General features: G+C 40.3%; 1 protein-coding gene across 1 annotated transcript; it reads left to right on the top strand.

The window, feature by feature from the left end:
• The first annotated feature begins 1,228 nt into the window (after positions 1–1,228).
• synpra (synaptoporin a) lies at positions 1,229–22,822 on the top strand. The gene is made up of 6 exons (XM_054784142.1): positions 1,229–1,761; positions 1,860–1,925; positions 13,206–13,330; positions 15,313–15,511; positions 18,400–18,591; positions 18,672–22,822. The coding sequence occupies exons 1-6, from the start codon at positions 1,744–1,746 to the stop codon at positions 18,921–18,923; spliced, it is 852 nt and encodes a 283-aa protein (XP_054640117.1). The 5' UTR covers positions 1,229–1,743; the 3' UTR covers positions 18,924–22,822.
• The last annotated feature ends 2,910 nt before the right edge of the window (positions 22,823–25,732 follow it).

The following is a 25,732-nucleotide window of genomic DNA, read 5'->3' as shown; positions in this document are numbered from 1 at the left end:
GGAAAAGAGTGCCCACTAAGTGTCCACTAATGAGTTTTAATATTTTGCCACCAGACAGGTGAACGTCTTCCTTTGCTGGATTGTTGTTCACCAGGCACACCGGACCACAACAACAACAACAACAACTCTATTGTGAGCACCCCCAGGAGACACACCCACCAGGACCATAAATAGGGAAACTTAACACCCAACTTTTTCAAACTGAGGACGCCTTTTGGGTAAAAGGTGAAACGTCTTCAACAAACAAGTGCTTTGATTCACCCTTTGCGAAAAACCATACCATACCTTACGATGCCTTCCTAATTTACGACTTAAAGTCTATCCATGACATTTGTGGTGTGTGTTGAGGTACGCTCCTTTTTTGCTTTGTTGAGTTGCTTTTTTCCAATTTCCCTTGAAATCTTCTTGATTCCTGACACCGCGTGAGGAGTTCATGCATTATCAATGCATGTGTTTGCTCATCACCTCATTATCTCAAACATATTATCAGGATGTGATACGTGCGCCTTCTGTCCCCGCTCACATGCATTGGATGTCCAATGGTGAATGTGTTATCCAATCAGATGTAGTGATTTGCTGATGCATAGACACAGTCCTCCAGGCAGTGTTTGTGTGTATGTGTGTGTGTGTGTGTGTGTGCAAGAGATGAAGAGAACAGAGAGAAGGGAGGGAGGACATGAAATGAAATTGGAACGATGGCAGAGATGTGTTAAAATTAGCTGTGCTGTCAGAGCGCTTTGCATTTGCTATAGTGGAATAGCACCGCATAAGACTTCGGAAACCAACCTCACCATCTAACCTGAAGCTCTGTGCTAAACCATCTCGCTACACTTTTCCCAGAACTTTTCAACACCACACCCATTAGTCTCCTTCAAGAGCTCCGCTATTGTTTGTTTGTTGTGTTGTTGAGCAACCATTCTTGGCAATACATAAGTATTTGTGTGCCCTCTAGTGTCTGTACACTTCCTGTATGCTGTGCACGATTCAACCTGTTTTCCCCGGAAGCGTGTCGGTTTTCTTTGATTTGTCCGGCTACCTCCAACACCCTCAAAACATGCATGTTATGCTAAATGGAGACTCCAAATTGTCTACAGGTGTGAATGTGAGTGTTAATAGCTATTTGTGTACCAGCCTCTCAGCTGGGATAGGCTCCAGCTCGCCCGTGACCCAAATGAGGACAAGCTGTATAGAAAAAGAATGAATCAATAAATTTACAAATGTAAATAACAACTCCAAATGAGCTCAACAAAGCTAATACTACAAACAATCAGTGTTTATTGTGACTGTCTATTGAATGTTTGTACAGCAGAAAATGATTTACAGGTATTTTCTGGTGAGTTTTCCGTAAATTTCCTGCTTTGCTTTTTTTGTCCTGGTCTATATGGCATTTTACCATAGGTTAACAATATCCTATTTTTAAGTAAGTAAGTAAAGAAACGCGATGAATATATTTCTTTATATATTATATATTTCTACAGTATTAAAACAAATCCATAATTACACAATTGTAAATATATGTATTATATTAGTGTAAATGCACAGTATGTATTTATCCACGTGTTATTTAGTGGCGCTGAGAGGCGCAAGCACACAACACTGTGACCGAGGGTAGACTCGGCTTCTTCCGGCTAGATTCGGAATCCCAGCCGAGAGCCCGTTGCCTGATTCCGCCTCACATCAATTGGCTCTCCATTTGCTGTTTGTTTACATCCAATCAAGCAAGCGCTTGGCAAGACTGCAGAAATGGACACAGCAAATCAGGTCAGTAAATGGCAGAATGGTGGAGAAATGTACAATTAGGAGTTAGAATTAAAAATGGCCATAAAACTGAAGACATCTCCCTCCGTGTCTTTGCATAGCTTGCATCTGCGGGGACCTTCCAAGTGCTTAAACTACCTCTGGGATTTATCCGTGTTTTGGAATGGGTGAGTTGAAACATTTTGTTTTCAGTCCCGTGTGCTAACTTCATTATACACAGTTGAGTTACATAATGTGGACTGAATGAAATGTGATTGACGTCTGCAACGCGATGTTGCAATGTGCTCACTTGGCAAATATGCCGTCACTTTCAGAATATTCGGTGTCATTAATCTGACAGTAAACCATGCCACCAGACCGAGTGGCCCGATTTTATGTTCCTTTCGTGCGTATTTTTGGATGTACCGCACCAGCGCGCGTTGCACCTGCGCACAAAAGCTGCACCATGTCGTCCGAAGTGAAATAATAAAATGTCTTTATATTTCAAGAGAGACAGGTATCCACGGTGCTAATATTTCAGATATTTGTTGAAACGGTTGCCCCTCAATTGCTTTTACAGGACACTTGTTTTGCTAAGAAAATAATATATGCAACACCATCAGAAGAGCAGCAAGTTGGCGTCTTAAGTGGTTCTGCCAAAACACAGATGATCCAAAGCTCAGGCTTTATAATGAAGATAACGCTGTCACACGCTGTAGCTCCCTCCGTGTGTGCATGTACTGTATGTTCAATCACAAATCATGTCGTCATTACAGTGCATACGTACAGTAAGTACACAATCCTCTCCAAAGTACAATTCCATTTGCAGTTTTCCTTCTCATCCTTGTACACATGCAAAACAACCCTGGGGGCACAATTATAAAAGTGACCTTTTCTTAGCGGCATCTTTTTTTTTTCCCTTATCTTCCTACTGAAGGGATGATAACTTTTTCAGTCTTTTACGGCAAACAATTCAAATTATACACCAGATTATTATGATTCTTTTGGGTTATGTACTATTATTTTTGTCATCTCTATTTGATCACACTTTAGGACAGGGGTGAGCAAACTACGGCGCCCGGGCCACATCAGATCAGGCCCGCCAAATGTCTTAATTCGGCCCACCGGGCATTTCCAAATGACTTTTTTTCCAAGCCTTTAACATCAAGGCTGTATCTGGCAACATGACTTGCTTGAGTCACACAGGAGCGAGTCAGATGCAACCTGCAGCTTTTACAAAAAAGCAAACACGCCAACACACACACGTGACACAAAGTGTAACCTACCGACTGCACCATGTGGGCATACCATTAAACGTCTCCGCACAACACCCATGTCAAAAATGACGCCCGTATATTCCCACCGCAAGGCATGCTGGGTAGCTTGTGCTCCTCTCTTTCCAAACATGTCACCGTGTTTCTCACATGTTTGCTTGATTGTAAAACATGTTGAGGAGGTCGTCAGGGACGTAGACAAGGAGGTTCACATACTCCTGACATCCATTGTTTAATAATTCATAGTTCATACTGTTACTACCCAGCATGCCTTGCGGGCACTTGTAAATAACAGTTTAAGTTACATGTTATGTTTCTTAGTTGTTGTTTGTTTCCCTCGTAGTAGTTGTAGTTCATTTATGTGATACGTTAACTTGCTGTGGTTGTGTTGTGGTATTTTGTTGCACCGGGAGTAAGTATGTTGTTCTGTTTGACGACCACCTATATAGACGACCCCTCGGGCAAATTTTTTTTTTTAACCCAATGTGGCCCGCGAGTCAAAACTTTGCCCCTACATTCCTCACATTTCATCAACCACTTTTATCTTCTCAGGGCACCGTACTGTGCTTATATACTTTAGAGTAGTCAGTGTACAGCTTGTATAGTCGGGTAGCTACCACCCACATGACAAGGTGTTTTTAACGCAGCCAAGCATGGTGTTGGTTGTCACAGGACCCCAAAGTGAAGTAAAAAATAGGTCTACTGAACAAAAAGAGCGTGATACATGTGAATTAGGGCTGTCAAAGTTTGGAAGTTTGCTTTAACGCCACTATTTTATTTTATTTTTTGCCCGATTAACGTGTGCACATCCTGTTGGAACCTCAGCCCACTCCGTGCCTGCGGAGATACAACCGGGAGCAAATATTGAGCAGACATGGACAAAGAAAAGGGTATTTTGATCGGTAAATTTAGCTTCCAAGCCCTGGCAGATGGTATTTTATTTATTGTCATTTATAAAGTGGTATCTTGGCATACAAGTGTCCCAACTAACGAGTGTTTTTTTTTTTTTGTTTAGATTTTGCTTTGAACCGCGAGCTAAATTTTGGGTTACGAGCTGCTATTTAACGGCAGGCATAGCCGAGGACAGCTATTCGGGGGCTTGTGTCAATGTGACCATGGCTGAAGCGCTAGCAGCGCTAGCATTAGCAGCGCACTAGCTAGTCCCAGGGAACACATCAACACATCAGTAAAACATACGTACATTACAGCAATCAAATTTATTTTATTTACTACAGGAACAACATCAAATTAAAAGCACGAAATGAATACAGAGCAACCATCCACCAGTACGAGCCTGGACTTTGTTTTTCATAGAGGTTGTGTACCGAACAAATATGCACACTAGCACTCAATAAGGTCATCACATGTTAGTTTTATGCATGAAGTGGAAGGAGAAGGTGAAAAATACAGTAGAGCAGCGGGACAAAGTTAGAAGGTGCGTTCAAGGACCGTCAAACAAAGTGGGCCAAAACACCGCTCGCATCAAACATGCAAAAACAAAAAATATACATTTCTAAATGTATTCTATTTTTTTAATAAAATGATGGCCCGTATTTCCAAAATTGATATCCCTCTGCATAAAATGTGATGGAGTTATCATAGTAACGTATCAAATCCTTCACCACAGAGATTTACATTCCTGCTTATTACAGGTAAAAACGTATTTCTATCTGTTATTAAGTGTGATTAATTACCAGTTAACTATGGACAAAATGTGGTTAATCACAATTAAATATTTTAATCGACTGACCGCCCTAATGTGAAGACAAACAAAAGAAGAGCAAAAGGTGTCTGCAACAAAAGGTTGCCGTCAAGGGGAAAAATGCAACAAAGCATCACAGCACAGACTGGGGGCGAAGCCAAAAAATACAAAGTACAGCTAAAAAACTAGGAAAAATTCAATAAGCTAACTAGCAAGGCAAAGCAAGCTGCCACTCGTAACATTTCTGTAGTTGAACACAATTTCTGTTATTTTGCTGTCATTTCAAGATACCATTGCTTCTGATTGTGTCACTTTTTGCAACATCTGGTGCAAAAGTCCCCCTAACATATCTCGTATATTTGTTTGACCACTCAAACTGTGATGTAAAACCTGGGGAAAAAAAACAAAAAAACCCAACAACCACAGTAAATGTCACTGCACGTTACAAAGCCAGTAGAAACACAAGTTTGTCAGTTGGCTTTGTGTATGCGCCTTAAGGCAGGAAAAGCTTTTGTTTCCTGGGCGACTGGCATCTCACTTGGCTAACAATGTTCAACCTTTAACTGTCTGGCTGATTAAACATGTGGACGGTGAAGTTATGCTAACTTCAGCTGCAGTCATGCTAGCTGCTTCTGTTCAATGGCTTCAATAGTGGAATTCTTTAGCTGCCACGACTGCAAAGGATGCTCAGTGCTGATGGTGTGTGTGTGTGTGTGTGTGTGTGTGTACAGCACACAATCCCTGGCTGGCGTATTCTGCTCCAAACAGCTGTAAGGTCCCCTTCTCTACACCATAGACCAACTCAAGCAGAAGCTGTCCTTTGAGATGTGCCCAAGCTCTTCACTTCACTGTGTCCGTGTGTGTGCGTGCGTGTGTGTGTGTGTGTGTGGAAAGAGAAAGGGAGCCAAAGTGTACAGTTGATTGAGCACATGATGCTAATGATACACATACATTTGTTTATGCACTGAAGCATCATCATGGCCGCATCATCTCACACAGTTTTACAAGTACTGTATCATAGCAGCGACTTGTATCGAAGCAAAATGTCAGCGGATGTCGCATATAACGAGCCCATTATTAGTCTGCTGTATGAGTTGGGATCTTTTCCTCGTCTGTAAGACTGATTCCGAATCTCAGTGATGTCATCTTTGAATATTTACAGTATGACGATCTGTCCTAGTTGGACAACTTGGCTTGTCACACACGTGGCACAAGAATTACATACATTACATGTTATAATGTGTTTACAACGTGTTTACCCTTCCCATTGCATGCCTTCAAAATATGGTCCAGTTGGCCAAAGGCCTTAAATTCCCTCACTGTGCAGTTTCTATGCCGTGGCGTTGAACTACAAATCTATTGAGAATATTTCAGTACTGTATGTTGCCTTCAGAGAGCAGAAAAGATGCTGTTCGGTTTCAAAGTAATCCCTCATTTATCGCGGTTAATTGGTTCCAGGCCCGACTGTGATAAGTGAATTTCCGCCAAGTAGGATTTCTTGTTTATAAATCGAATTGTAGTTAAGCATAGAAAGCCTGTTTACGACCTTGTAAATATGTTTTTGAACATTATTAGCGCCCCCTAGACAAGAACTAACACCCCTTTAGTCAGCATTACAGTTATTATGTCCAATATAGTAGACATAATAAGAGCAAATAAGCCATTTAAGATCCAAATTAGACTCATGCTCATGTATGTGTGTATAAATGGCGGGCGGACAGGAAGTGACATCAGGGGTTCAGAGAGTTTTAGCTTGCTGTGAGTAACGGCCGCAACAGTAGCCTGCGTTTTTAGGAAGAATTTTTATTAGGGTTTATTGTGCCTGTTGTGAGATAATTCAAAGCTACAATAAAAGCCTGTTGTTCCGGCGATCGAGTCTGGTGTTGCGTGTCTCAACGAACATGGCAGCAACATTACTGACACCTAGTGACTAGCGTGGAATACTACAGTATGTCAACGTTTTTCAATGCCTTATATGCGTATTTTAGTTCATTTAGTGATTTTTATGCTATGTACAGTTTGCTTCAATATGCATATTTTTTTACTAATAATAGGTCACATTCAAAATCACGAAACAGCATGATTTATTGATTCATATATTTTGGGAAAAACGTGACATGTGAAGTGAAGTGAAGCCACAAAATTCGAACCGCAAAGTGTCTCGGGACGACTGTACCTCTACTTACTTTACCCAATGACAAACAAAATGAGCAAATGCCAAGAAAATCCCAGAGCTGTAAAGTATGTATACTGTATGATTCTATGATATCTGTATTGTCTTTGAAAAACGCATTTTTCAGTCTTGTTGTTTGTCTTTTCTATTTTGTGTTACATTTGGGGTCCTTTCTCAGTGACCTACAGTAAGTAGACCATAAAGCATAACTGTGTTCATTTTTAACAGGCTGCTGCATATTGTCCACTCACACATAAATTCCCGCCAAAGAGAAAGAGCAAGAGAGTATGTGCAGGTACCTCAGCCAGGCGCGGATTTAGAGTGGGGTGTGGGGGTGTACACCCCCCCCGTTTTGAGGCACCCGCGATTTTTTTTGCCACAATAAAACGCTAAAATGGGTTTCTCCTAGTACCGGTCATTTTTTAATAGAATGTTTTGGCTTAAACGATATATTCTAAGGATAAAAATAACAACAAACTCTTGAAATTAAGGACATAAAATTGGCCTCAGATATCACCAGATTGCAGGAAATGAGGTCTAATTTTAAAAAATTTTCGGGGGGAGGGCCCCCAGACCCCTCGCTCCATTTTGCAGCTCCTACGGCCTCGGCCACACCCCCCCTTTTCAAAAAAGCTAGATCCGCCTCTGTCAGCATCAGCTTGCATAGGTGCAGTTCGGTCAGAAGAATTTGGACAGTGATCGGGTTTTAATCTTTATACATTTACACACCACCATAATTGATTTCAAATTCAATTAAATGTCAGATCAATATTTGCCATTTCCCTTTGTTGTAATTATCAGGTTCAAATCATCTCCAGAGCCCTTCCTCATCGCTCTTCAGTATGCCTCACACACGTATTAATGCATCTGAAATGGTAAAATGCGTAGGTACTCACCACTGATGAATGATAACGTAAGATGTTCAATGAACAGATGGAATTATACATGCAATTTCACCTTTGCATCTCACAGCTGCAGTGGTGTGAAAAAGTGTTTGCCCCTTTCCTGATTTCTTATTTGTTTGCGTGCATTTTGAATTTAGTGGTGTTGTCATTGACTAATATTTCATTTTGTTTCACGATCTGAAACAGTTAAGTGTGACAAACATGCAAAAAAGTAAGAAATCAAGAAGGGGGCAAATACTTTTGCACTACGGTGCATTCAAGCACCACGGAAGTGCAAAATCTCAATGCTTGACGAAAAAACATTATCAGTGAAGCATGAAGACACGAACATGTAAACGTTGTGGACTTTCTTAATAGTGGCACCTGTATGCTGTACATTTTACCCGCATTATCACATATTTAAACAATAGTAACAATTTACGGTGTTTTGTGTTTGTTTTGTACAAGAAAAAGACCTATTTTCAGAGACAAAAAAAATGTGGGGGTCATGAAGTGTGGGGATCCACAGGTTCCCCAATTTTCAGACTAAAAAATCTTTGGACAGTTGCCATCATTGTAAATACAGTAGAACCTTGGTTATCATCATTAATCCATCCTAGAAGGTCTGACTCTAACCCAAGTGTATTCCAACCAAATCAATATTTTCCATAAGAAATAATGTCAATCCAATGAATCCAATGAAATTCAAATTAAAAAGTTTTCCCATTATAGTAGTTATACGTTCACGTCCAAATGCATATAAATGATGAACGTCTTCCTCACAGCCAGGTTGTTCTGGGTTTGAATCTGAAGTCTCCAGACTTTCCTGTGTGGAGTTTGCATGTGCTCACTGTGCTTCAATTGGTTTCCTCCCACATTCCAAAAACATGCATGTTGGGTTGATTGGACACTAAACTGTCCATAGGTGTCCATCGGCGACCATTCCAGGGTGTACCCCGCCTCTCGCCCCAATGTCAGCTGTGACAGGCTCCGGCTCACACTGTGAAAAGGACAGGCGGTAGAAATGAAAGGAGTGAATGAAGGTTCAAATATTGCTTGATGTTTGTGTCCAAACACATAACAGATGCTTTTGACCTGAAGAACCCGGGTGATTGACAAGTAGGAACAGGTTGGGGCGCCCCATTGTATGAGCTGGAGTAGCCATGAAGCGCCAAGAAGAGCAGTATATCAAAATTTTAAGTTAATTTTTTATTTTTTTTGCTTGAGGGCAGCCAAGCCTGTCGAGAGAGAGAGGAGTGAGTTAGAGGGTGGGTAGATGAATCTGGGCTATGCAGGACACAAAGCACTCCCCATGCATGAAGGGATTAACCGCCACTAAATGAGTCCTGAATTTGTTCTGTGGCGCTGCTGCTGTGAAGATAAGACTGGCTTCTCATGAAGGCGTGTGGATGATTCTCCCGTGCGCGGATGTCGATAAAGTAGTCTGCTTTTAGGCCTTTGATTAGATTTTTGTTCTCACATGGAGAATTAAAATCACGTTAAGTTGAATTAAAACGCAAACAATGACAACAACTCAAGCCGCTGTGTTTGTTAAGGTTCTCATTCACTCAATGTGCAACAACGTGGTCAAACACGCACACTGTGGCACACTTGTGGTGACATGGAGATGCATGGTCAATTACTGTACTGCAGCATACGGTAGATATGCAGGAGTGATTCCTCCACATGCATTGTTATCATCGCATGTGTTTACTGGACACGTACTGTCCGACATATGAAAATGAAGTATCATAAAATAATCACCACTGTATCATTTCATGAGATTTCATCAAATGCAAGAGCTGAATCAAAAATTCTGCATTACCAAGTTGCTAAGGCTCCATTTTCAAGGATTAGTACTGGAGTAGTGAGCTCTGCTCCAAAACGCTGACACCTTAGTGTAAGTAAAAGATGATCATTTATCGATACGTGAATAGGAAGGCTGGGCAGCGGATAAAGCAGCGGAGTCAGACAGGGAAGAAGGTGAATGACATTGAACATTGAAGAGAGCCGCTATTACCACGAGAGAGTTGAGAACAATTTGGCGATGTTTAAGGGATTTGCCACCAAAGACGATGCGGCGATGACTCCACATCAAGGACTTCTAAGCAAGGTGCAACCTCAACCACAACAATGATAAACTTAACAGTTATGGCCAAAATTCGTAGTACCCTGGCTCAGTTTTCAGTTCTTTGTTGGATTGATGTCTTCTGGCTGGAAATGACACAAGAAAACTTTTGTGCGCTCCGCGGCTGTTTTTTAATTGGCCTGCGGCACATTCTAAAAATATAATATAACAACAAAAAAAAAACACAACAAGTAAAATGTAAAAATCAGTAGTAATTTTACAAGAATAAAGACAAAATCCATCCATCCATCCATTTTCTATACCGCTTCTCCTTATTAGGGTAGCGGGGGCATGCTGGAGCCCATCCCAGCCGACCTCAGGCGACAGGTGGAGCACACCCTGGACTGGTCGCCAGCCAATCGCAGGGCACTCACATAGACAAACAATCATTCACACTCACATTCATACCTATGGACAATTTAGAGTCGCCAATTAACCTAACATGCATGTTTTTGGATGTGGGAGGAAACCGGAGTTAAAGACAAAATATTAAGAGAAAAAAGTTGTAATCTAATAAAAGAATTCATAATTTTACAAGAATTATGATGTAATATGAGGATCATTTTCATAGCATAAAGTTTAAATATTAAAGAAAAAAGACATTTTTTTAATTTGTCTCAAGAAATGTTATCTCGGCCGCACGGTGGTCTAGTGGTTAGCATGTTGGCCAATACAGGAACAGCCTGGAGATCGGGATCGATTCTCCCCTGGGCATTTCTGTGTGGAGTTTGCATGTTCTCCCCGTGTGCGCGTGGGTTTTCTCCGGGTACTCCGGCTTCCTCCCACATTCCAAAAACATGCAGGTGAGGTTAATTGGCGACTCTAAATTGTCCATAGGTATGAATGTGAGTGTGAATGGTTGTTTGTCTATATGTGCCCTGCGATTGGCTGGCGACCAGTCCAGGGTGTACCCCGCCTGTCGCCTGAAGTCAGCTGGGATAGGCTCCAGCATGCCCCGTGACCCTAATGAGGATGAAGCGGTATAGAAAATGGATGGATGGATGGATGGAAATGTTATCTCAAGAAACAAATAAAACAAAGAAAAAAGTTGTCAATTTTGGAAAATTAGGTTGCAGAAATAGTTCTAATGCTGCGAGAACAAAGTCAAAATATTATGGGAATAAAGCCATAACTACAAGAAGAAAATATACAACAAGAAAGTTGAAACAGTTGGAATTCTTTTCAATAAACAACAGCAGAAATGGCAAAAAAAAAAAACGCTGTAATTGTATGAGAATAAAGTCCAAATTTTCCAAGAAAAAAAGTGTATTCTAACAAGAAAAAAACTGTCTGACAAGCTGTAATGTGCACAGTTTTTTTTTTTTTTTTTTTTTGTCAAGTAAATTTTCTGACTCTGCAAAGATACCTAACAAATTTCCTCAGTGCAACATGGTTGTAAATGAGGGTCTTCACAAAAAGGCAATTCAATGCAATGTGGGTCAGGAAAAAGGGCAAAAAGGCAAATGTTTGTTGTTCCTTTCTGTACCCAAGCATCTTCCTCTTGCTGTTACTTCCACTTCTTCCTTTTTTTTACTCTTTCTATGGCTTGTTCCCTGAGGAGCCCAGCTGGGAGAGGCAGATAAACACACAGGGTGCAAGGCTTAGCAAGCCACCCTCTCGCTACAATGCCACGCTCCTCTGTTCAAAGGGCCCAGCCTGAAATGAGAGGGGCTAAACCTCGACCTATAAATCGTGGGGAAAAAAGACAGCTGCAGGAGAGAGAGGGTGCTACGTCGTAGAGAGATGATTATCTCGGCTTGTTTGTGACAATTTTAAGAGTTAAATGTTTATTCAGCGCATGTCACTGCCTGAATATACAGCATTATGAGATTTCATAAAACCTGTGCGTGTGATTTGTGCAGTATAGATGTTTGAAAGAGGCCTCTCCAATTAGGCTAAGCAACATCCCTGACCTATAACCTTGCGGATGTTCCAGCTGTGCTTTTTGGTGTGCACATGAACAGACTCTCCACTCCACCTGAGGCCTTCCTGACTCCAACAGGAAATGAAACTTTTACATTTGAGACTCTGTGTATAGTTTTAAAAGTAGAATCTACAGTACTTTGTGTAAAATGGATTTATTTATGTACTTACTTACATGCACAAATCATGCATTGGCTTCCTGTCAGGAAAAAATGGTTTGCTATTGCATTTGTAAAATGGTTTGTGTCTATTATTCCATTAGATTTTACTAATATTAGTCAGAATTGTGCACAAACATACATATGTACAGTATTTCTGCTAAGATACACATTAATGTCACACTGACTTGCTATGATTAGGGCCTCCTGTCTTCAAAACAAGCCCTCCACATGCTTATCACCTGATTCAAACAGCCTTGGGTGTCTAGGCATGTGAAGTCTGGCCTTAATCGTCTCTGTCCCTCACAGGAAGAGGGGATCACCCCTCCCCTACATACAGTACATAACATTGAGGATGAATTGTCAGACCTTTTCTCTAGAAGCCATCCGTTCAGGTTGTATTGACTTGTCTCCTCGCATGCATGTTTTACTAAATCGTGCCGCTCACTATTCTCAAACAACTTGTCTTGTCTCTCATCTATTTTGGAGCCAACAGCAGATTTTCCCTTGCCGCTTTTATTGATGCAATTCAGACAATCACACATTCAATTTCTGTACTTTGAAAACATTTAATTTATTTTGGAACTGCGATGTGCTTTATCAATGCTCCCAGAAATACATAGTGGGTCCACAGAGTAATTGTTTTGTGCTTATATTTTTAGAGGATTGAAATGGCGGTGATATTTGTGCGACAATATCTCTTTTAATCAATAATAAAATATTAGAATTAAAATAATATACCCTAATACAAGTGGATTCCCCGGCGAGTTAAAATTGGGTGAGATATACAAGTCATCACGCAGGTTTGTAGGACGTGCTGATAACTAACTGATGTCTGGTCAATGTTAGCTAAATAGCGCCCTCCAGAGGCTGAGAAGCATTCTGCATAACCTCTCCACACAGCTGCTAGCCATCTGATCTGGCATGCGAAGAAGAAGACCATGATGCTGATCAGGCTGACGAACGCTACAACAAAAGCAGCTATAAAAGCTTCATGTGCTGAAGAAAAGTGCGCAAAGCTCATATTAAGGGCAGATTGTCTTGGTGCGACTTGATGTGTTAGCTGATAACAACTAAAATGAATGTAAACCCCTCAGTTTAAACACATAGGGAACCAATACTGCCAAATCAACCAACCTCTGCAGTCACAGTGACATTGTTCTATGTGATATTCAGTAAACATGCAGAAGCGGTAGCAAGTGACCTTTTTGTTTGTCTATCTTCAGCTCTTTGCCATATTTGCCTTTGCGACATGCGGGGGCTACTCTGGCCAACTGCGGGTCAGTGTGGACTGCAGGGAGAAGACCAGCAGCAACCTCAGCATCGCCATTGACTTTGCTTATCCTTTCAGGTGAGACACACCCATCTCTTTTTGACTCTCGTTTTATTCAATGACTTGGTTTTATGTAACAGTCTAAATGTATTTCAGGTCACTGTAGTTTTTGGCAATGCATTTTTAATATGCAGTCAGTTGCAGAGTCTTCTCTAAAGCAAAAACAACCTTTAGCCAAATAAAGAATATAGAATAGAAGCAATCTCTAAGCCCGTCTCTTACTCGCTCACACACACATGCACATAAACACATTATTACACTTTACATACAAGTAATTACCTTATAGCAGCATTATATGGTCATCTTATTTTCTTTGAATCATTCATTGGGCCCAGTCACAGACAACAGAAGCCTAAAAACAATTAGCATGTTAAGGCTATGGCCACACAAGGATATTTTATTAATCGCACATTTCCTCCATTGCAGTGTTAAAAAAATGTCCATCTGCACAAGTGACGTTTTTAAAAAACTGTCCACATAAAAACAGATTCAGTGGCTGTCGTGTTCAGTCCAATCAGAAGCCTGAAAAAGACATCAATGTGTCCAAAGACGTGCACATTGTTTTTGAAAGGAAACCTGCACTTGTTTTTGGAATTTTGCCCATCATCCACAATCCTCACGTGAGACATGAACACATGCGTTTCTTTTTTCAGTTTGTTCTAAAGATATAAAAACAGCTAAAGAAAAAGAGGCAGCCAGCAATGCACGTAATGGGAAGCAAATATTACGCCGATAAAGCCTTCTGAAAAAACCCTCCAAAAACCGCCTATTCATTTACATAATATGACCTGCATATTAACCAAGCTACAGCGCCATTTTTATTATTGTTATTAATATTGTTATGCCAAAGAACTACTTCACTGGCGTAGTGACACCTCGCCACACCACAATGGCTACTTACTAGCCGGCTATCGACAAACTTCACCACACTCGCTGGCAGCGCGTCAGGCCACTACTGAAAGGTAATGCTACATATTGGAGCTGCCGCCACTGATGCTGTGTTTTGGCTTTTGAGCTTCGAAAAATTAACGCACGGTGTAGGGTCTATGTTGCTATGTGAAATCAATGTGCTCAGGAATGAAGTTCCGGTACTGCTTAAAATGGCCCAAATATGACAAAATATTGTAAGTATTACATGTTATCATGGATGTACCTGTTACTACATGGTCACAACATTTATATAAAACCATAAAACCTTGTTGGAGGTGTTTTAATTGCGAGCTTTGTAGGCGGAATAAGTGTGTCCCATTACGTGCATTAATTAGCTGCCCCTTTTTAGCTGTTTTTACATCTTTAGAACACACAGAAAAGAGATATAAGGATTGTGGATGATTTGCAAAATTCCAAAAAAAAGGTGCAGTTTTCCTTTAAAATCTTACACGGAGCCAGGAAACAACAAAAATGTTTTTTTTAATGCCTTAACACGCACAAATAAAAAAAAAACAAAACCAAAAAAAACATTATGGCTGCACAAAGTGAAACTGACATCCATAAGTCAATAACATCATGTTCTGTTGCCAAATGAGGTTTAAAAACATGAGATGATGTCACACAAACCAAACGCTCCGTTTTACCCATCCACACACACACATGCACACACACACACACACACACACACACACACACACACACACTGAAGCCAGTTTTTGAAAATCTCCATCTTAGCCGTAGTTTTCCAAAAGCTCCATTTGTTTAAGAACAAAAACTCACGTTTGCGTGTGAACAAGAGGCCAAAATGTATAGAAAAATATGCGTTTTAAAAATATCCGTATTCGTGTGGACATGGGCTTGAAAAATACGACAAGGTTACCTGAACACTAGGACAAGAAATACGGGATAAATGTAAATACTAGAGGTTCAAAACACATACAAAATATTCAACCCCACCCAAAAACACACAATCAACAGCAATGAAACAAAACCATGGCAACTTGACTTGATAGTTTAGTTCAGCTATTTTTCTTATTTGGTTGAGACCACTGTGTCGTGTTTTGCCTCAGGCTGCACCAGGTGTCATTTGAAGTACCCACGTGTGAGGACCTGCGGAGGGAGCGCCTCTTTCTCATTGGAGACTATTCATCCTCTGCGGAGTTCTTCGTCACAATTGCGGTCTTTGCTTTCCTCTACTCCTTTGTTGCAACCGTGGTCTACGTCTTCTTTCAAAACAAGTACCGCGAAAACAACCGAGGGCCTCTCATTGTGAGTACCTTTTAATATATACAGATAGTATCATACATGTTTCTAGAATAATATAATATAATACATGTATGTAATAATATAATACATGTTTCTAGAATATTTAAGTGTATAGGGAAAAGGAGATGGAATCTTCATTCACATGAATCGAGGCTATGCCAGTGTTTGGGTAAGGTGGCTGGCAGGTAGATATATTTACAGTGGAACCCGCTTATCTCGATGCTCCTTGGACTGGCTGACTGACGTCAACATAACCCAAACCAGCCACTGCTTGCACATGTACGTGTGTTTTTCACCAGACACATAAAAGACAGAGACGTAAAATAATGGGTGATAATAAAGGATTTTTCAACATACGGTATTGTTTTTCGCGTGCATATTTTTATTTTCTGTTTTCAGAAGACGCTAGCGACAGGATTATTGTATATCACGTGTGTCAAACTCGTGCCCTGAGGGCTGAGACGCTGCAGGTTTTCTCTCCAACCAGTTTCTTCAGCAGGTGATTTAATTGATGAGCTCCTTCCCACAAACTGAAGGTGTTGATCATTAAAATCACCTGCTTTAGTGCCTGGCTGGAAAGAAAACTTGCAGTGTCTCCGCCCTCCATGGCACGAGTTTGACACCCCTGTTGTATATGGTTCTGAGCTGTAATTCAGGAGTAGAGCTATAGAGGGCAGTGCTGTTTGCCTACTACAAGTAGTTATAGCCAGCCTAACGGAGAACAAGAGTTGTTCAGCCGCATTGGCTTCATTGAAGTGTGGCGTCCGCCTTGCTGTAAGGTACACAGTGTTGTCGTATAGATTCCTGGAAAGGGCTGATTTGTCCTGCCAGTATAACATTACGATATTTTATACTGTTATTTAACAGACTCGCTGTGGTAATTTCATTGTATGTCGTGACTAAAATGACAATAAAGCTTCTGTACATACTGTACATACTGTATCTTTCTTCCGCTGGATAACAAGTTAAATAATTTTTTTTTTAATAATGCCGTGATTTATTTTGAAGCTTACTTTGCACTGAACATTTTAATCGAACATTTAATAAATTTTAATGCTATGTAACTACATTGGGGTGTCCAAACTTTTTCCACCGAGGGCCGCAAACAGAAAAATCAAAAGATGTGGAGGGGGCCACTTTGAAATTTTTTATATTTTTTTTATTTTGTAAAGAGATTTGAAAAAAGTACCCTTTTTCATCTTATTTCAACTTTTTCTCTTTGCATTGTGCTTTTTGCCAATTTTCCTATTTTTGCTGTTTGTTTAATATTTAATTTTATTTCCACAACATGCTGCAGGTCAATAATGAATAAGTCACCAGCCACAAATGGCCACCGGGCCATACTTTGGACACCTCTGAACTAAGCAGAGGTTATGTTGATGCTGTTGCGTGCTTCTTAGCGATAATGAAGAAGTTGACAAGACTACAACACAAAGAAATAACCTCTTTGGGTCTCAAATTTTATGTTGACAAAAGCCGTGGACCATTACAGTGGTACAGTGTTCCCTCATTTATCGCGGGGATAGGTTCCCAAAATAGCCCACAGTAAGTGAAATCCGCAAAGTAGCCAACTTAATTTTTTTAAAATTATTGTATATGTATGAAGGCTGTAAAACTACTCATCATACACTTTAGACATTTTTCTCAGACAGGCAATAAGATTTTGTCACATTTCTCTCTTGTTTGAACACTCTCAAAAAACTTCAAACCTTTGTTTGAATTTGAACGATCAACCTCAATGAGCAACACAAGAAATTATTACGTCACAAATATTTCACTCATGTGACCGTGCCTTTTCGTCCTGGCGCCGTTCCACTGTACGGTAGCGTTTTTGTGTCCTTGTTAAAGCATATTTCTACAGATGAACCGAAGATTCATTTGCAAGCTAGCAAGCAAGCAAGCTAGCGATGACACAGGAGACATCATGACAGGAGAACGAAGGAAATTGATTGATTGACAAAGGTCTACAGCCAATCAGGACGCAGAAAACAAAAGGCGGTGCAGACAGACGAGAAAGGGAAGAGATAGACACTTAACTTCCCACAATGCAATTCTTCTTAAAGGGCCAGGCTCAGCCTGTAACAGCGTTCATAAGCTGTAATAAAAAATTTAAAAAATCAGCCAAACAGTGAATCTGCAAAAGGTGAACCGCAAGTGAACACTGTGTATCAATGTCGATTTAAGTTGGTACAGTTGAGTTGTTCAACGTAGACGGTTTGTCCAAATAAGCTGGACCGACTTAAGCGGGTTCTACTGTAATAGTATCATCATTACATATCTTACACTATGTATTTATTTAAACACACATTTTAAGCAATTGATCAAACATGAATATCAGGTTTTCATCTTACCAAGACATTATGGGCCATAAGCGTTTGGGGAAGGCCATTTTTATGCAAGCTTGGAAGAACTTACCCTCATCAAACACCTTTGGGACAAAGGTGGTGGCATCAGGCCCTCTCAGTTACCTGTGATCTACAAATGTTCTAAATCTTGTATTAGTGCAACTCCCCCTTCCCCGCATATATAGTGGATAGTTGGCCTAATATTTTCAAATAACAATAAAAATATTGTTGTCTTCTCAAAAAATAGTCCTCCTCAGTATGTTTTGAGTTGGGTAAGCCCAGTAGCTGTGTTTGTTGCAAAGCACTGCATTTTGGAACAACACATTCTTGCATTTGAACTCATCTGTTCAATCTTGACCTGCTTAGACCTGGTAGGATCGCATCCTTTTACAATTATGTTGATATTGCATTTGAACAGGACATTAGTGTACAAGGACATGTATGAAAGCATCACCTGTCATTACTTACAATGGAAAGAGGATGTGTTCATTTGTCTGACTCCAACTCAGTGTTTGCACCTTTCTCTTCCCTGTTACACCCCCTTAGGATTTTGTTGTGACCGTTGTGTTCTCCTTCATGTGGCTCGTCAGCTCTTCTGCTTGGGCCAAAGCTCTGTCTGATGTCAAGGTAGCTACAGATCCAGATGAGGTTCAGCTCCTCATCTCTGCCTGCAAAGTGCAGACCAATAAATGTGGCTCTGTCCAGGAACCACGCTGGTCTGGACTCAACACCTCAGTGGTAGGTAACAAAAGGGAAGAAATAACGTAACATATGTAACATAAAAATATGTAGCCAACTATCTGTATTTCTCTCTGCAGGTGTTTGGGTTTCTTAATTTTGTGCTCTGGGCGGGGAACATTTGGTTTGTCTTCAAGGAGACTGGTTGGCACAAGGGTGCTGCCAGGTTTGTGGGCGGGGCTACCGAGAAGCAGGCTGGCACCTTTACACCGCAACCTTACAACCAGGGAAGTTTTGATCGGTCTGGAAGCTGTAACACCCAAGGAGACCTGGGACAGCCATCTGAGTACAGCCAGGTTGGAGGTCCCTCCTCTTACGCCAATCAAATGTAGTTGCCTTTTTATATCCCTGGTGGCATTTCTGCATTTTAAACAAAGCAATGGGTGATAGCCAGAGAGGAAAGGAGGTGGAAGGAAAAAAAACGGTGATGATGTATAAAAATGTGACCTATTTTACTTGTGTTTTACCGCCGCTGTATACAATACAGTCGTCCCTCGCAACATCGGTGGTTCTTCACTCGATTACGGTTTTTAAAAAATATATTAATTATAAGCCATGCTGTTTTGTGGTTACATACAGCCTATTAGTAAAAAAAAAAAAGAAAAACATGCATATTTAAGGAAATTGTACGTATTTTTTGCCTAAAATAAGCATTTTCAAGCATAAAAATTGCTAAATGAACTAAAATACAAACACAAGGAATTAAGAAGACGCATTCCAATTGTGAATGTAGTATTCTACACTGGTGCCAGTCATTGTTCGGTGAGACAAGCAACAGACTTGATCGCAGGACCAACAGGTTTGAATGATCTCACCACATGCACAATAACAATAACAATACCATAATAACACGGGCTACTGCTGCGGCTGTAATCCACTCCATGCTAAAACTCAACTCTGAACCTCTCACATCACTTCCTGTCCTCCACATGTCCAGAACACATTTATTGCAACACACATGAGCATGAGTCTTATGTCATAAATGGCTTATTTTCTCTGTCTACTATATTGGGTAATGTGAGTGTAAAGGTGACTATAGGGGTGTTATTTTATGTCTATAGGGTTCTAATAGGGTTCTAATAACCCATATTTAGAAGGTTGTAACCTGGTGTTTCTATGCTCTTACTACGAAAATATTTGTTTTATAAATAAAGACTTGTAGTTGTTGGAAATTCACTTATCACGGTCGGGTCTGAAATCAATTAACCACGATAAACGAGGGATTACTGTATTGTTTATTTCTTTCACATGAGTGATTTCTTTGTGCTTGATCATGTTTTTAAAAAGGTTTGTGGAAGGAAAATGTGTTCTGTGTTCGCATAATACAAATTTTCAAAATGGTGACTTTGTGCATGATGTGTTTTTGTGCAAATCAACAGTAGAACCTCCAAAGTCAACCAAAGTGGACTGTTTAGTACAGGTGATGGCAACCCCTTAGCATTTAAGAGCCATTTGGGCCCACTTCCACCAAATGAAAACCCTGATCATCAGACATATGATATGATAAAGATATTGTGTTAATTTATTAACTCAATTATTAATAATTATGCTTATTTTTAACAATGCAATACACCAAATTCTGTTGAAATTTGAAAGACGAAAATACATTTATTACAAAAATACATTTACATCTATATGTCCCCTGCAATTGGCAGGCAACCAGTCCAGGGTGTACCCCGCCTCTTGCCCAAAGTCAGCTGGGATAGGCTCCAGCATACCCCCGCGACCCTAGTGAAGACAAGTGGATGGTTAATGTGATTTCTGCTCTTGACCTTCACTTCACAGTATATCCATACAGCTTGTTTATACTTCTGCGCTCCCTCCCCCAACCCTCCTGCGTAGCTCAAAGTGGACCTATTATACTAATTTTCAGGCCTTTGTATTAAGTACTGTAGTAGTAGAGAGCAGCTACACACGATAACCTGAACAGAAAGCTTTGTAGATCTTCCAGACTCTGCACCTCTTACTGCAGTGTCTCCTGCCTCCCGTCCAAACGGTCTGTGTAATTTACTTCACCCCCGGCACTCCCCCAGGTACACCTCACGCCAAGCCCAGTCCACTGTGATTGGTCACACTCCCAAGCGCTCCCGAGGCGCATCCGCCGAACCCCCTTTGTCCGATTACTTACACAAAATAAACAGTTAGGACACTGTAAACTGTTACTTACAGCTTGCTCTTCTGACTCTTCAAGACGACCAAGTAACATTGGAGAGGGGTCGGACTTCAGCAACAGTTTGGCGGATAGTCATACGTACTGTAATATGTTCATACAGTATGTGTAGTACCTGTTAATACCTGTACTGTACCTGTTACCTGATAATCCAGCTTCGTATTGGTCCATGTTCACAAAACAGTCCCGTGTGATATGCCATTGACAGATGAGCATATTTTTCTCTTGCTGGCCGGGAATCCGCAACTCTAACCACTTCTGAACAAACATTTCCTAGGAGCACGGTGAACAGAGCAGAGCGAAACAGAGCCGGGGGAGGGTAGGCGTACAGCGTTTGCCTGGGTATGCCCATATTAGGAAGTCCGGTTTGCAGGGACGTCAGTGGAACTCGGTGTTAAAAAAAAAAAGTCCTAGCCATCCAAAAGTGCTTTCAGGTCTCAATTCCAAATGTGCAAACCTCATTATCTGATGTGTTGGCATCGTTTAACACGAGAATACAACATTGTAACAACATTTACAGGTCAGAAAAGAGGAAAAGCATAATAGGTCCCCTTTAACATGCACCTACAAAAAATGTAACAAATGCAGACTGTAAAGGCTGTGATTGGTCGGCTTTTAGTACATTACTCCCTGCGTGTATACGAAAATTTCCAGTTCTCTTTAGTTGCCATTTTTCACTGCCAAGAAAGGAAGCTATTGTACAGTATTGTCAGTATTGGTACAATGATGAGACATTACCTTGGATTACATTACCTGAACACTGCATGGAGTCAGCTGTGGTATGTCCGACATGATAGAGTGAAAAAAAGTTCTCCCATTCCGTGTGGAATTGGTAATTTTTTGTCTTCTTAGTTTGTCCTTCTTCCCCACTCCGTGTGAAATACTTTCTTAAATTTAGAACAAATAAATTGGAGGCTATATGCAATGAGCGGCGGCCGTCTCTTATGTCCCTGCAGAGATTCCGTAGCCTGCGCATTAGTGTTGCGCAATGTGGTACAAACAATGAATAATAGGAGCGTAAAGGTGTTATTTAATGCCTACAGGGCTCTAATAATGGTAAAAACCGTATTTAGAAAGTCATAAAATTGGTTTTCTATGCTCTAAGTATGAAAATATTCAGTTTATTAATATTGACTCCTACTTTGCTCAATTTTACTTGTTGCGGTAGAAACCAATTAACCACGATAAACAAGGAACGACTGTATAGTGACAGACGGAACAATTAAATGCTCTTTCACGAGATGGCAGGAGGTTCAAAATTAACCCATGCACGCACCTGTTGCCATTCATGCAACATTTTTACTTGGTGGTGTTTTCCTGTGATGTTTTTCTAATGTAAAATATGTGCCTTGGCTCAATAAAGGTTGGGAAACGGTTGGGAAACACTGCTTTAGGCATTCAACCTTGGAGGTTCCACTGTACAGTATTTTTAGTTATGGTAAGTCACACTGTCCATGCAGCATGACAAGATATCTGGAATTTATGTTATGCATTCACTTTTTAAACCAACAGGGAGTGTATTTTACTGACAGGTATCTGTGCTTGCTTCCTGCATAAAATGCAAGTTGGTCAAGTGACTTCGTTTTGATCATGTAATGAGGATTGTTTCCCTAATTGTTTTAAGTGGGTGCTTTGTGTCAGTTTTACTGTGAATATTGTCTGTGCTTGTCTCAGACTTCTAACAAAACATTAAAATGGGTTTATCTCTACTAAAGCATGCCAGCATGTATAATAACATATCCAAAGCCCGGCAAAAAAGCACACCAGTGACTGTGGTATCATCTTTCTACATACAGATTACAGAGTTTTTTATTCTCAACTGACAATCAAAGTGTGTTGTGTTTTATATTTCAAGTAATACTCCAATAAACTATGCTTGGTTGATGTTCGTTTCAATGCATATGATGTGTGCAACCCTCTTTCTTGAGCTCCTATGCATGTAGCATCCCTCAGTGTACATAATAAAGTAGATTATGATGTTCATACAGTATGTGTAGTACCTGTTTGTATTAATGTGTGCAGGTCTATGTATAAACATTTGCCAACATCACATTTCTGAGTCTGTTTTTGAACTGGTAACGAATCTGAGGCCAGCTATGTACCATTCAGACTCGGGCTGCAGCTTGGCAGGAGGTCTTGTTTGCAACGGACATAAGTGAATTTCTGAAAAGTAGGATTCCTTCTTTATATATGGAATATTTTAGTAGTTAGAGAAGAAAAACCTGTAAATACTTTTTTTTAAACATTATACATTACCTTATAGCAGTGGTTCTCAATTACAGTAGACGCCCCTACAACGTAAATAATTCATTCCGAGAACCTTTATGCTAAAGGGTTTTTATGTTATACGAAGCGTAAAATACATGTAAATAGCCTAATCCGTTCCAAGATCTTCCCAAACTCACCCCTCTGGCACTTCAAAATATTCAAAGTCCACCAAATATGGTGGGGAAAATATAAAAAAACGTTAGCATAAACATAGTAGAGTAACGTTCCAATATAAAATAAGGTAATAAATAAGACTACTGTAAATGAATAAAACTGAAAAACAAAAACAATCTTACCGTTCAAGAGATGTCTTGATCAGGAGCACGCAAGTGGAGGCAGGAAGGAGGAGGAGGAGGACTAGCCTGAGAACGAAACGTGACTCAAAGAGTCTAAGAGTCAGCTGGTCTCACAGACAAACGCACACGTGCTACACGATAATGCTGTGTGCAAAATTTTTTAATTTGTAACTTAATTGTTTAAGTTAGTTTAAGGGCGACTACGAAGAGGAAGGGAGGTTGAAGGGAGAAGCCTGTCTCTCATACAAACTCATGTACAGTACGTGCTGTATAAGTCAGCCAATGAGATGAGAGCGTAGGCGGTGCCCCGAAAATCAGCCAATGAGAGCGTGAAGCGTCAGAAGGTGTTATTCTGAACTTGCATCGATTTGAGGGATAAATAAAGTTGATTGAAAAAAAAAACTTGCACCGATTTGACGCTTTACGTTATATGGAATTTCTTCCGTAATATGATGCAAAAACTTTACATAAATTCTTTACGTTCAGTGGAATTTAATGATAATAATTTAATAATGTGAGGTGCTACTGTATTTCCTGTCATGCACCCACTAGAGGACAGAAACGTTTCCGCACCCCCTGATTTGAAATACTATTGAGAAACTGATTTGTCTATACAGTACAAACTGAACTCCAAACTAATACCAGCCAAATGCAACAAAACGCAGAAATGTTTTTCAGTTTATAAAAAAATGTATGACTGGGTTTTCATTTGACCTTAAGTTAGGTAGCCCCTACTTCGGCACACTTCCATCGGGAAACCCCTAAAAGATAATGAGTGTGTACGTGGCGGTATTGATAGTTGCCGGACGTGATATAAAAAAAATATGAAAAGGATAAAAGCAATAAAAGCATAAACATTAATAAAAGTGCCAAATGTGTCATAGCAGACACGCTCTTAAGTCATCTCATTTTCACGTTGTCAATAATGCTCCTCCGAGAGAGGAGTAAGTTTGACACGGCTGTCCTGCTATTTCTTCCACCATTATTTCCATGGCGTCTGTAGCGACAGTTACTTCTCGTCCTAGTCGCTTCTGGGTGCGGGGAATTCAGGTAATAACGCGCTCCAGTAATGCAATGTCCAGACGGACGCTTACGTTGGAATTAATATTGTGTTTATTGTATACAAAGGAAAAACGATGAATTATATGTCCAAGATAGCAAATGTTATGGCTGGTTGAATATATGGAGAGTGTAAAAGTGGTGCAATGATGTGCGCGTGAGCGGTAGAAACACCCTAATTCCATGCACCGTCACATCCGCACCTATATATGCGACACCTCCACACCGCCACCAGTGGTCAACCAATCATAACACTCTGCAATTACCCTAACACAAACCAGGTAAACTAAACCCAAAAGCAATATAAATGGCTCCTACAGTGTCTATGCTGGCAACTCCGGGAAATCTAACTCGGCTAACAAGACACAAGTCTCATACTGCTGAGATTCATTTGGTAAGAAAGTTTATAGCTGATAGATGTGTTTATAGCAATCGATCAAATAGTAAAATGTCTGAAGATGTCTTTGTAAGACACCTCGAAACAAACAGCATTTTTTAACTCCTCATGGACTCAGGACTGTTATTATCATGTTTTTATTTTATGGTATCTTCACTACTATTGGTTTGTATCATGCTATGTACAGCACTTTGTGACTGTAAAAAGTGCTCTATAAATACATTTTAAGCGTAGTACGCATTAGTCAATGTGAAATCACAGGTCAAACTGCAAACTGTCGACTCACTCTGCAAGAAACAAAACTGAATTCCGCTGCCACACAGACATTTGGTATGACAAATCTAAAAAAAAAAAAATAGTTTCCTTTCCTTTAAAATGAAAATGGCACTTTTTTGGAATTGTGCCCACCATCCACAATCCTTGTGAGACATGAACACATACTGTATGTCTTTCTCTTTTCTGTGCGTTCCAAAGATGTAAAAACAGATAAAAAGAGACAGCTCATCACTGCACGTATGGGAACCACTAGAGTTGAGCGGGATGCTAATTTTAGACGAGTATCCGTTAAGGATAATGCATTTTTGCAGAGTATGAGCGCGAAATGAGTACAGCTTGTCATTATCTGTAATCATGATGAAGGGAAATCCTTATTGGGTAACTACTTATGTATTCACTCTTCACGCTCTGTGATTGGCCAATCACCCTCCCTAGACAGACTCCCTGCAGCCAGAGCGAGGAGTACGCGGTGCATTTGACAGAGTTGAAATGGGCTCGTGTCGCATAGTAGCCTTTTTTGCCAGATTTACAGAAACACTTAATGCTATCATGCTGAGTGGTAGCATGCAAATGTTAGCATGTTACCATTGCTAGCATGCTAATATTAGCATAATAGCATTTTTAGTCATTTCCATTGGGCAGACACTTAGCGCTATCATGCTAGTTTTAACATGT

The sequence above is a fragment of the Dunckerocampus dactyliophorus genome, chromosome 8 (assembly GCF_027744805.1).
Source record: "Dunckerocampus dactyliophorus isolate RoL2022-P2 chromosome 8, RoL_Ddac_1.1, whole genome shotgun sequence".
In the NCBI taxonomy this organism is placed as follows: Eukaryota; Metazoa; Chordata; class Actinopteri; order Syngnathiformes; family Syngnathidae; genus Dunckerocampus; species Dunckerocampus dactyliophorus.
The sequence above is the reverse complement of the archived record's forward strand: the minus strand, read 5'-3'. Positions and strand labels throughout refer to the sequence as shown.

Bases quoted from the DNA above. Each gene is read 5' to 3' on its own strand.
- synpra (XM_054784142.1), top strand. The intron at 13,331-15,312 runs GTGAGACACACC...GTTTTGCCTCAG, and splicing joins GACTTTGCTTATCCTTTCAG to GCTGCACCAGGTGTCATTTG. The intron at 15,512-18,399 runs GTGAGTACCTTT...ACACCCCCTTAG, and splicing joins ACAACCGAGGGCCTCTCATT to GATTTTGTTGTGACCGTTGT.